At 57.6% G+C, this 11,683-nt stretch overlaps 1 protein-coding gene across 2 annotated transcripts; it reads right to left on the reverse strand.

The window, feature by feature from the left end:
* Nucleotides 1–328: 328 nt before the first annotated feature.
* OTX1 (orthodenticle homeobox 1) lies at nucleotides 329–7,359 on the reverse strand. 2 transcript variants are annotated; one of them, XM_055241575.2, is made up of 5 exons: nucleotides 7,268–7,359; nucleotides 6,848–6,917; nucleotides 5,075–5,282; nucleotides 3,966–4,117; nucleotides 329–2,665 (listed from the first exon to the last, which is right to left on the reverse strand). In XM_055241575.2, the coding sequence occupies exons 3-5, from the start codon at nucleotides 5,169–5,171 to the stop codon at nucleotides 1,850–1,852; spliced, it is 1,065 nt and encodes a 354-aa protein (XP_055097550.1). In that variant the 5' UTR covers nucleotides 5,172–5,282; nucleotides 6,848–6,917; nucleotides 7,268–7,359; the 3' UTR covers nucleotides 329–1,849. The 2 variants fall into 2 exon arrangements, with proteins under 2 accessions (XP_055097550.1, XP_055097549.1); XM_055241574.2 differs by lacking the exon at nucleotides 7,268–7,359 and having other exon boundaries at nucleotides 6,848–7,063.
* Between the last annotated feature and the right edge of the window lie 4,324 nt (nucleotides 7,360–11,683).

Consider the following 11,683-nt stretch of genomic DNA (forward strand, 5'->3'; position numbering starts at 1 on the left):
CAGGCTCCTGCCTCTGAAGAGAAAGGAATTGCTTCGGGAATTGAGTCCTGACACCTGTCTCTGTCCTGGATGGCGAGGGGGGAAGCGGGGTCAAAACGCCTGGGGGAAGAGGCCAGGCTGACGCGGAGGGGCGTGGTGGGGGTGGGGGGAGACACTCCCTAAGCGAAAGTTTCTGGGGACTTCTCTTGCCAAGTCCTCCAGCCTCATCCTTTGGCCTCCAGCTTCACGCAGGTCATTAACACGCGGGTTATTAACACGGAGTTTCCCTCGCCTTTAGCCCCCCGAGACCAGGACCTGGGGCTGGAATCAGAAGAGCAACACTGACAAGCCGTTCATTAATTTGCATTTATTTTCGGGAATTAATGTAGATAAAGAGGAGGAGGGGGACTGCCTTACATTTCAACAAGTAATTTGTGATCTTCACATCAGACAAATCAAATTTACAAATTACTTTCCCACCTACTGGACGAAGCGGCCAAAGCCAAAATTGATACACAGGCGCGCGGGCTCTCCGCAGATTTCGGAGAACGAAGGTGCACTAAAAACTCACTAGACAAAACAAGGGTGTTGAAAGAGAGAAGCCGACAGAGAAGTTGGAACTGGGTTTGGGGCCTGGATTTGTTTGTTTTTCCCTAATGCTGTACTTTTACGGATTTTGTTTTGTTTTGTTCCCTGGTTTTGGTTTTCTTGTTTTAGATTTGTAAATCGGAACTGCGACCCTGTGCTTAGACCGGGTGAGGGATTCAGCCCTGCGCCCCTGCCCAGCCCCCACCTCTGTACCCTGACTTGTCTGTTTCCTCCACACTTCGGATATCCCGCGCCCAGCTTCCTGAAACCAAGCGGTTCTCTTCAATAAATACACAGAGGGAGAAGATGTGAAGAGGGCAGGGCAGCTTTGCAACAACTGAAAAAGAAAAAGCGCCATTGATTGAGGAAGAGCAGAAGGGGGACGGACAGAGGGAAAATATTTTTTGCTTTTGTTTTTTATATATGTGTATATATATGTGTATATATATATGTGCTGAATATATCTTAAAGTTCTGTTTCCTGGCTGCTAAGACAAGATATGTTCAGTTCAACCAACCAACAGCAACTAAAAAGTTTAAGTGGTCCCTGGAACGGACCTGACTATGTACAGCGTTCCCGCCGAGGCGGAAGCTTGAACCAGTCCAGCGCAGGGCGGGGCGGGATGCGGCTCTGTGCCCGGAAGGCTGGGGGCGCGCTCCTCCGGCGGGCCTAGCCCTGGCGCGCCCAGCCCTGGCGCGCCCCAGCGCACTCCGCTGGAGCGGAAGAAACGCCGGGAGGCTCTGGCCCGCAGGCGTGGAGCAAAATCGAGGGCAGCTGAAGGGGCGGCAGTCTGCGCGGGAGAAACTCGTAGTAGTTTTGATTTGGAGTAGTGTGCGGGTGCTCCAGTGGGCAGAAACACGCCAGTTAGTGACTCCAGTGTCCAGAAAGAATAAATTAAAGTGTTGGGCTCAAACAGCGGATCAGAGCGAAGAGCCTCCGAAGGCTGCAAGTGCTTAATAGCTGTTCAGAAAGATTGGAAGGGGAGGCTTAGGAGTTTAGTAGGGGCTGAAGGGGGGGAATAATACATCTCTCCTGTATAGAATGTGTAGGCCAAGCCGAAGCACCGGTCCCCCCATCCAAGGGGCAGGGCGGGTTTGCACATCCCCCCAAGCAAGTGGCACAAAAATGGGGGCGGCAGTGCAGGCAATGGACATCTTTTTGGGGGGTGAAAATTCAGTTTTAGAGAAGTCGAGGCAAAGGCGGGCGGTGCAGCAGCAGCAACAGGATCGGGACCACGGAGGGCGCAGGTAGTTGCGTTTCTTCTCCTCTTTCATTGCTGGGCTCACAAGACCTGGAACCGCCATGAGGCTTGGTCCTTATAGTCCAGACAGTCGGGGGAGTTGAAGTTGAGTTTCCAGGCGGAGGAAGCAGCAGCGGCGCCAGGCTCCTTGTAATCCAAGCAGTCGGCAGAGTTGAAGGCAAGCCCCGAGCCACCGTAGCCTTGGTGGTGGTGGTGGTGATGATGGTGGTGGTGGCCTGAGGATTGGCTCAACGGGTGGTGCGCATGTGGGTGGTGATGATGGTGGCCCGCCATGGAGGAGGGTGCCATGGGGCTGAGCTGGTGCGGGTGGTGATGTGAGTGCATGGGCGCTAGGTATGAGCTGCAGTCCACGCCGCCAAAGTAGGAAGAGGAGGGCGTAGGGTAGCCTTGGCCGTAGCTGCCGCCCTGGCCGTAGGACATGGGGTAAGAGGCTGCTGCGGTGGCGGCGCCTGCAGCTACCGAGCGCTGCATACACGAGGCGTTGCTAGGCGCGGCCAGTGGCTCCGGCACCGACACGGACGCGGGCGCTGAGCCTGGCGAGATGGAGGCCGGGCTCCAGATAGATGAGGCAGTTGGTGTACTCAGCGACGACGCGGCGGCCACCGGGTTCCCACCTAGTCCCGCAGCCGCTGCAGCCGCTGGGTTGGCAGAAGAGCTGGACGCCGAGCTAGAGGACGAGGCAGAGCTGGACACAGCTGGCGGCGTGAATTGGCCACTGCTTTCGGAGCCCGAGCTCTCCCGCACTGGAGAGGACTTCTTCTTGGCTGGGCGGCTCTTGGTTCCGCTCCCGCTCTGCTGCTGCTGGCGGCATTTGGCACGGCGGTTCTTGAACCAGACCTGCAGTGGGCCGGATGCGGGAGAGTGGGTCAAAGGGAGCTAGGGGAGCTTGTTGCTCCCCCACCCGGTGGACCCAACTCCCCGCCCAGAATATCGCAACCCTTTCCCACCAAGGCCTCCGCCCCTTCCTGTCTCTGGCCTGGCCAGACCCTGCCCCCTACCTGGGTTCCCAGCTCCTCCACCCTCCCCCATCCTTCTACTCAAAGCCCCTCCTCAGCTGGCTCCAGAGCAGGGATGCGCACCTCCCCACCCCTACCGCAACTCTGCCCTAGAGCGGAATATTTCAGTCTGCCCAGCCAGAAGTTCTGCCATCTCTAAATTGCTGCTGTTGGCTGCTTCCGTGTATGTTTGGAGGCCCCGTGTGTGTTTGGAGGCCCAGTTTTCTACTAATAGAGCTCTGGCAACAGTGGAGAGGTACAGAGACGAAGAGTGTGGAACAGTCACCAAGTCTAAGGGCCAGAGCCGTTTCACTGAGCAGCTCCTGGAGGCCAGAACTGGGCAGGGCGAGTATTTGGGTGGGGGTAGGAGCAAGGCCAGAGGCTAAACAGAGGCAGTACTTAAACTCGGGAAGGAAGCCTGGGTGAGATTTCGTTGGCCCTTTGGCTCCAGGTGGGGAACCAAATGGAATGGTTACTCTTCTAGGAGAGCCCCAGCACATGGCACTGCATTCCTGGTCCCCCTTCTCAAGCTTTCGAGTAAAGGAGGCGAGACTCTTGAGGAGAGTTCTGAGTTAGAATCCGAACATTATCATCGGAACCCTTTCATCTCAAAAACAGAAATAAGAAAGCCGGCAGCAGGATTTTGCACTTAGCATCCTCTGTAAGCACAGGAAGCGTCTAATGAGACCCAGGCAGAGCACCAGGCTCCGGCCAATCTCCGTTCTTCCATTTCTAGGATTCCCGGGGTGGAAGACAAGGGCAGAGGCAGAATTCAGGCCTCTGAGGGAGACTGCCAAGTCCTGGGGCAGGCGAAGAAGCAGGGGCAAGTGTCAGGCCCGCAGGGCGCTTTACATTCGGGAGCTTCCCTAGTCCTCCCGCAATTCTGAAAAGTACTTTCGATACCGATACCGAAGGCGCCCCAGGGCTAAAGGCGGAATCCAGGGCTCTAAGCCATTTCCTTTAACTTTTGCCCCCTTTCCTGGCTGGGGCCCAGCGCTAGGGGGAGTCCGAGAGCGGCTGCCCACTCTGTAAGCCCACCCCCACAGGATGGTCTCCTCAAGAACTACTCAAGAGCCTTCCTAGACCTTCCCCGAGCAGCCTCAGCTCCCCTACCCAGACCCTGGAGCCCGGGGAGTGCGCACCTGGACTCTAGACTCCGGCAGGTTGATCTTGAGCGCCACCTCCTCCCGCATGAAGATGTCAGGGTAGCGAGTCTTGGCGAAGAGCGCTTCGAGCACGTCCAGCTGTGAACGCGTGAAGGTGGTGCGCTCCCGCCGCTGCTTCCGCGGAGTGGCTGCGGGGACACGCGGGGACGCCGCGGGTCATTGGTGGCCACGCGGACCAGCGATAGAGGACTCGGGCAGGCCCCTGGCAGGCCCAGAGCTCGGCCTTCGCAAGAGAAAGCCGAACTGGGAATAAAAGAAACTCCCTCGGGCGGCCGAGCCTGAGAGGCCACAGGTGGGAGAAAGTGCAGATGTGCGACTAGAAGCCAGTGTCTCCAAGATTCGAGGGCTGCCCCTCTCTATGCCTCTGAGGTTAAAAAAGTAAGAGAAGTCTACAGTCTCCCTTCTTCTACATCCCCCCTCCCCTGCGCGCGCGCGCGCGCACACACACACACACACACACACACACACACACACACTCTCTCTCTCTCTCTCTGGCTGGGGGACAGGGAGTGGGGAAGAGGTAGGCAGAAACACGACCTGAAAAACACTTTCGGAGAAAATAAATGAGGTAAAGGAGCGGGAGCTAAAAAAGAAACCCCGGCTTTGGCTCAAGTCGTCCTCTACAGCAGTGCAAAAATGGGTGCAGGACATCGATTTAGAGGACAATTTAATTAGGGAGGAAGAATACTACTTCAGTGCAGCCTGCCGCTTCGCATAAGGAAAGTTTGGCTCTTTCTGTCAGGGCCTAACGAGTATCCAGATTACTCATTTCATGTTGGGGAAAAAGGAAAAACACTAGCGGCCCCTGGGTAGCGAATCCGCAGGTAAATGAGCTCTGCGCTGGCGGTGGGACCACAACAGGAGAAAGGTTGCCGGTGACCCAGCCAGGAAGGCGCACATTGCGCGTTTTCTCAGCCCTGGCCACCTCACACGCCCACGACTCTGCCCCGTGCGCCGGCAGTGGGCCCTGTATTGCAACCGGCTCCCTGGGCCTGCTCAGCAACAAAGCTTGCACTCAAACCCAACAGTCTGGGGGTCCCCAACATTTGAGAGGCTGAGGCAGGGTCGGGAGGGCTGGTGCTCACCCGGATAGCCCACGGATGGGTGCAGGAGGTCCATGGCGGGCCCGGCCAGGCCCAGCCCGTTCATGCCGTATGGGGGTTGTTTGAGGTAAGACATCATGCTAACAGCTGGGTGGAGGCGCCCCGACGGATCCAGGGGGCCCGGGGCCAGGAGCGGTGCAGGGCTCCCACCGCGCAGTCCTTCAGGGTCTGATGCGTCTGGGGGCCTGGCCTATGAAGACACGAGACACACGGAAACCGTCAATCGGAGCCACTTGGCTGCCAAGTCTTGCCCCGGGATAGACAGGGAAGGCAGGTTACAGAACTGCGCAGGGTGGTCAACTGGGATTCACAAAGCCTTAGCCCAGAAACCACAGTTGCTTTGAAAAGTAAAGTTTTCTGGGTCGTCTGGCTCTAGGGTTGGAATAAGCCAAAGACACTGGTAGGGAGTCCATATGAGTAAGGAGAAGTTAAAAGCAGGGCCAGGCTGGGGAGGTCAGAGCCAGAACCGCGGAGTGTACAAGCTCCCAAGTCCAGACAAAATTCTGAATCCGGCAGAAGCCAGCTTCATGTTGCACAAGCAAACGTTCACTTGGTGCCCGGACGGCAGGCCGCCCAGAGCATGAGAGGTTGTTTCATTTTGTTTCACGTGTTTTTGAAAAGGTAGAGACTACAAAGGGCCAATGTGGAGGGCTAACTGCACCTCAACCTCTTGTCCACTTAGGACACTTGGTTCCTTCAAAGGTCTCCAGGGCTGCGCCCCTGCCCCGGGTCCCGCAATGACCACTCCAGCTGACCTCTCTGTGCCCAGCCACTGAAAGATCGCTGACGCGAAATCCCACCACACCTCAACCGCAGTAACGGGCCCAGGCCTCGCAGAGGGCCAGAGGACGCCGAAGGGGCCACTGTAGAGGGGGGCGACCCCAAGATGTGGCCTGAGGTCGGGAGCGCCTCAGCTGCGGCCAGCGTCCTTCGTTGCCAGCGCACACCCGGCCTTCTCTCTGCCCAGTCGGGGCTGCGGACCACAGGGTCCCAGCAGGGGGTGAAGGGTGACTGGCCTAGTACCTTAAAGGGTCTCGGGGATTTGTGCAGCCGGAGGGCAGCAAGTCGCGTGCTGCCATCCTCGTAGCTGAACCCGCGGCCCCAGGACACGGTCGAGAACAGAGAACTAGGCCTCAGCGGCGTAGCCCACGCAGACCCTGGGAGGTCGAAGCCTCGCCCCCGTCGCTGCCGGGAACCCGGGGCGCCACTCTCAGGGGTCAGGGAGGGGCGCTGGAAACTGGGCCTGGGGCCCTGGGTGGCCATCGCTACACCCCGCTTAGCGGGATCGCTGTGAAGCAAGCCAGGGACTCGGGCTAGGACTTTCAAGGAGAGAAGTTAGAGCTAAAGAAGCTCCCCCCAGCCCGGTTCCTGCCCCCGTCTTCTGGGACCCAAGACCTGGGCTGAGGGAGTCCAGCTTGTAGGAAGGGGACCGAAAGGGAAGCAGCCAGCGCTCTAGGGCCGAAGGAAAATGGAACTCAAAGCTGCGACGGCTTTGCGAAGCTGCAGCGTGAGTTTTCAAAGACTTTCTCCAAACTTAGCACTTCAGCTTGGTTACTTCGGAGGAGGCGGGGGAGGGGACGGCGGGCCGCGACAGCGCCCCGGGGTCCTCGGCTCACCAAGAGGGGAGCCAGGCCGCTCCCACAGCCCCGCCCATCTGCTGGGGACCGGGGAAGCCGGGATCTATTTGAGGAGGGGGAGGTAAGGGTAACCAACGCGCTCCCGGAGTCCGGGGTGGCCCCGCGGCTTTCTCCTTACCTGCCCTCAGCTGCCGGGGCCGTTCACCATCTACCTGGATCTCTCACAGAGACCCGCCGGGGCAGCCAACCTGCAAAACAGAGCGGCACTGGAATTACCCTGGCGGCTGGTCTAAGACCCCCGGGTTTCTTTCTTTTCCCAACTTCCTTCTTCCCACCTCTATCTTTTTTTCAGTGGCTTTGTGCGTGTCCCTCTGGGTTTCACTTTATTGCACAGACACTTTGTTTGCTAAGCCCCACACGTTCTCAGGACATTGCCTCGCCCGGGATCGCGCCGAGGGGCCGCAAGGGGGGGAATTCGAGGGGCAGAGTTGGGAGGTGGCTCGGCGTTGCCGCGGCACTCCCGGTGCAACGTGGAGGCAGTGCGGACTGGGAAGTCCTGCAGAGTCACTTTGCAAACTAAATAAATCAAGCGATTTACCTTGTCGGAGTGGCTTGTCTTGCTCGGTTGTTTAGGTGATTGGAAATGTAGCCTGATGAAGATTGATCACCTTTCTACTGCCCTCCCCGGGTATGTGAACGCGAGGCGAGTGCGTAACGGGGCTAGGCCGCCAATCGGGGGCCCCGCGCGGGCTGAGTGACAGGGAGCCGGGCAATGGCTGCGCGAGCCGGGGGTTACCTCCGCGCGCCCCCGCCCTCCCCCGCCCCCCACACCCCGCCCTCCCCGCCCGCCCGCCCCGCCCCGGTCGCGCGCTAACTCCGGGACTCGGCTGGCAAAAGCGGCGCAGAGCTAGGCGAGGAAGGCGAGCGGAGAGCCCGAGTCCTGGCCGCGGAGGGGTCCGTGGGTCTCCAGGACTGCCCTGGGCGTCCCCGCCCTTCTCTCGCGCTCTCGGCGCTCCGGAGGGAGTGGCAGGGAGGAGGCGAGGTGCTGGAGAACCGGTTCCTTCGCTCTCCCGCGCGCTACCGGGCTCAGCCGCTCGGGTGTGGGCGCCAGGACCCGGGGGCGGCGGGCTGGAGGAGCCCGGGCCTCGGCCCCTCTACCGGCGCCGCGGGCCCCAGCGTTTTCTTCCTCCGCGCCGCCACCTGAGACCGACGCCGCGGGCTGCTCGTGCCGGCGCAGGCTACTTTGCAGAGCGCGGGAGCAGCTCCGGGCGTGCAGATCTCTCCTCGGCGCCTCGGGACTCTCGCGCCTGGGAAGAGCACCCACTGGGAGGGCGCCGCCACTTACCTGCTCGTCGGCATCTCCCGGGGTTCCCGGTCCCCACCAAGGGTGTTTGCAAGTCTTAAGCGCTTCTTCTGAAACGTTGGAGCCCAGCGTCCTCTTCCCCTCACACGTACACCTTACTTCTTAATTCAAACATTTTGATAGGAAAGTTTCTTTTTCACTCTTTCTCTCTCTTTCTTAGACTGCCTCTAACAGGGACTTTTTGATGGAAAATGTGGCCACAGACCCCTGCCCTCAACTTTTTTCCACATGATGCGTAAGGAGCCTCCTTGAGGCGATTTCCCCGGATTGTTCGTACGGGCGAAGCCCATTTCCCAGCCGAAAAAACTTCCCAAACACGTCTACCTGGGTGGACTTTTAAAAGTGCAAAAAAGAGTTTTCGTTCCAACTCTAAGCTAGGCGAATCTTTTAAATGGCACCTCCTCCTGAAAATTAGGCACTTTATTCCCTTTCGAGGAATTTCTACCCCTTGTTTCTAATCTCCCCCACTCCCCCACTCCGACAGGCGGGGTAAAAAGTTTGCACAGGATTAAGTGTGAGGGCGAGTCAAGGAGCCTCCAGGCGCTTCGCAGTGGGGAGCACTCGCGCTGCCCGGGCTGCGGGGTCGGGCGCCGAGAGCGGACCGGGCGCTGGGTGAGGAGGAGGAGAAGGAAGGGGGAGCCCGCTGAGTGAAAAGGGGCCGCGGCCGCCGCTCATCAAAGTGCTTCCCCCTCCCCCAAGCGACACTTTCCTTTGGAGTCCGAATAAAATACGGTAACAGAATATGATGGAGGGCACACTGTTTCCTTAACTGCTTCTCAAAGGACCCGGGAGATCTTCTTAGGACCTTTAATAAGGCTTTGGTCGGTTCTTTTGTTGATCTCTCAAAATCAACTCCTTCTAATTGAAGTTGGAGCTGAAAGCGAGCTAATGTTCAAAGAAAGTGGCCGCCAGACCAACGAAATTACATTTTTTTTTTTTTGACGATGAGGGAACATCTAATCAAAGGGGCAGGGGAGGAGGGGTGGGAGTGGGGGCGTACGAAGGAGAAAAGGAGGTTTTACAAGATCCTTCTCTGGTTCACAAAAGTCAGCGACACGGGCGCTTCTCTCCAGAACAAAGACACCGCGGCCCATTCACAAAAGGGAGAGAAAGAGAGAAAGCTGAATAAAAGAACGAGAGAAATGGGAAAAAATGAGAGAGAGAAGGAGGGAGAGACTGAGTGAGAAAGAAGCTTTAAGAGGAGAAGAAACAGTGCAGAGCGCAGCGCTAACCCAGGCGGGGACACACCTTAGGCTCGCGCAGGCCCCTACCAGGAGTAGCCCACGAGGCCCGCGGTCAACCGCCCGCGGCTCGGAGCCACTGTGATCGTGCTGAAGTTTAAAGAAAACAACGAAATATACCCCTTCTTTAGGTTCCGAGGAAAGGCGCCGGCTGGAGCGCACTAGTTTTGGGGGAAAGAATAGGCGGACGTCCGGGGTTCGCTTCGCCGGCGTCCGCGTCCATAGCCCGGCGCTGCCCTAGTCCCGGCCAGTCCGCTGTGTGCCGGGGTTGGCCCTCCAGTGCCGGGGCGCGTGACCTTGCCCCATTCCTCCACCTTAACGCACTCCTCCCTCCACCAGGCCCTGTTTCGCCTGCAGCCTCAGCACCTGACCTGGGTCCCGCGCAGCGAGGTGGGACGGCAGTGCGCGCTGGAATGTGCCCGCGCGGTCCCCGGGGCACGCCTCGCGGGAGTCCGGCGCTCTCGGTTCCAGATGCTGCCACCATTCTCGGGGAAGTTGGGAGGTATCAAGTAGCACGCATTTTTTTTTTTTTTTTCCTAATGAGAGTATTTATCTAATCCCAAATTGCAGGCGAATTTTCTTAACGCTCAGCCCATAAAACCCCAGGATTAAGAAAAGAAAGAGAGAGGAGAGGGGGAGAGGGAGGAGAGTGGAGAGGGAGAGAGACTGGGATGAAAGTTTCTTGAAAGCAGCGCAGAGGATTGAGGCGGCCGTCGCTAGGCAAATGTCCAGGTGGGAGATGCTGGGCCAGAAGCCATGACCGTTCCAGCATCGGCCGCAGTGCGGGAAGGGGAAGTGGGGACACCACTGGAGGAGGTGAAGCCGTCCAGCTCAAGGCCCTCGAGCCGGGAAGGGGCGAGGGAGCTGGGTCTGGAGACGCGGATCCAGCATCCAGGTGACCTCCAGGCCGGGCCAGGCTCTGGAGGACACTTGGGACAGGGGGAGAGCTTTGGATGTGAGGCCGAGGGATCTGACCAGGGGCGGAAGTTCTGCACCGGCCCGCAGACTGTGCCCAAGCAAGCCCACCGCCAACGCCCCTGCTCCTCTGCGACCCTCGGACCGATAGCCTCTTTTCCCGCAGCGCAGGCTTTCGGGTTCCGGGTCCTCCGGCGTGCTGGGTTCGTGCCCGTTCTCGGGAGCCAGCGTCTGGGCACCACGCAGCGATGTCCGGATGCAGCGCCCTTGCCGCGGGCTTGACCCCGCCAGGCGCCGGAGTCCACGCTCCACCGCCGCTGAGGGGCGTTCGGGCGCCACCGAGCAGCCCAAATTGAAACCCCGAGAGGCTCGGGACTAAAGCTGGAGGGGCAGGTAGAGGGGCCGCCCGGCGGTCCCAGACCATCCTAGCAAATCTGGGGCGAGGGAAGGGTTGTCAGTTGGTCGATTGGGAGCGGCTTCCGGAGTGAAGGAGCTGCTTTTCGGTGAGGCCCCTCGGGAGTGAAGGTTCCTCGAATCAAGCGTAAACTGGGTGGGTGCTGTTGGCCGCCCAGGCCCCAGGCTGCTTGGGGCGGGCGATTTCTGTCTGCTGAGTTTTCCTGGGGTTAGAACGGGATTCTGAGAGCGTTCCCCAGAGAGCAGCAGCTCTCTCTCTGCTCTCCTGCTCGAATAAAGAGGGCAAATACCGACTTCATTTACTTAAAATAACTTTTCAATAACTTAAAAGAAATCCTCATCATGAAGGAATTCTACCGTAGCAAGTTTTTATCATTTTGAAAGACTGGCAATTGGAGGTGGCTGCATACTTGGAACGAAATTTGTTTGTGTGTACATGTATATGATCTACGCTAAAGTATAAATGCTAGTGGACTGTTTTCTCTAAGTTTCTGGACTTGTTGAACAAGCTTTCTTTGTTTGGACACCCCTGTGGGGGAATGAAGGAAACTACCATAGAATCGCTTTTTTTTTTTTCCGTAGCCTAGAACTTCTTGTTAAAAGTTCTCTTTCCCTCATTTCATACACACATACCTGCACACATTCTCCCCGCCCCCCAACAAATAACCCTCTTCCTTTCACTTCAGTACCTACAGACTTGCCGGTTATCAGAAGACACGACTCTCCCTAATACGACTTCAAAACTCTAACAATTCAAAGTAATGACGTGGAAAATTCAAGATATAAATATTTTTTCATTGGTGTGGAATCACAAATTTCCTCAAATCTTTAGCAGAGATTACGCTTGACAAAAGACTTGATAGTTTATACTGCTTAAGAATATGACTAATTACTTTTCAATTCGCATTCGTGTGTCAGCAGGGCCCCCTCTGGGATGGTGTAAACTTATTCAGCTTCAAATGCAGCCCAGTATCCTGCCCTAAGTTCCAGAGGACCATTTTCCACATGAAAAGTCTTATGGATAGACAAACTTCCATTCAAACCAATGTCAAGTTTTCATTGCAAGAAAGTAGCAGCCGTG

Source organism: Symphalangus syndactylus, chromosome 14, assembly GCF_028878055.3.
Source record: "Symphalangus syndactylus isolate Jambi chromosome 14, NHGRI_mSymSyn1-v2.1_pri, whole genome shotgun sequence".
Lineage (NCBI taxonomy): Eukaryota > Metazoa > Chordata > Mammalia > Primates > Hylobatidae > Symphalangus > Symphalangus syndactylus.

Excerpts from the sequence above, each read along its gene's own strand:
- OTX1 (XM_055241575.2), bottom strand. The coding sequence starts at position 5,171 with ATGATGTCTTACCTCAAACAACCCCCATACGGCATGAACGGGCTGGGC. Across the intron at positions 4,118-5,074 it reads CCCATCCGTGGGCTATCCGG|CCACTCCGCGGAAGCAGCGG; the intron begins GTGAGCACCAGC and ends GTGTCCCCGCAG. Across the intron at positions 2,666-3,965 it reads TGCCGGAGTCTAGAGTCCAG|GTCTGGTTCAAGAACCGCCG; the intron begins GTGCGCACTCCC and ends GGCCCACTGCAG.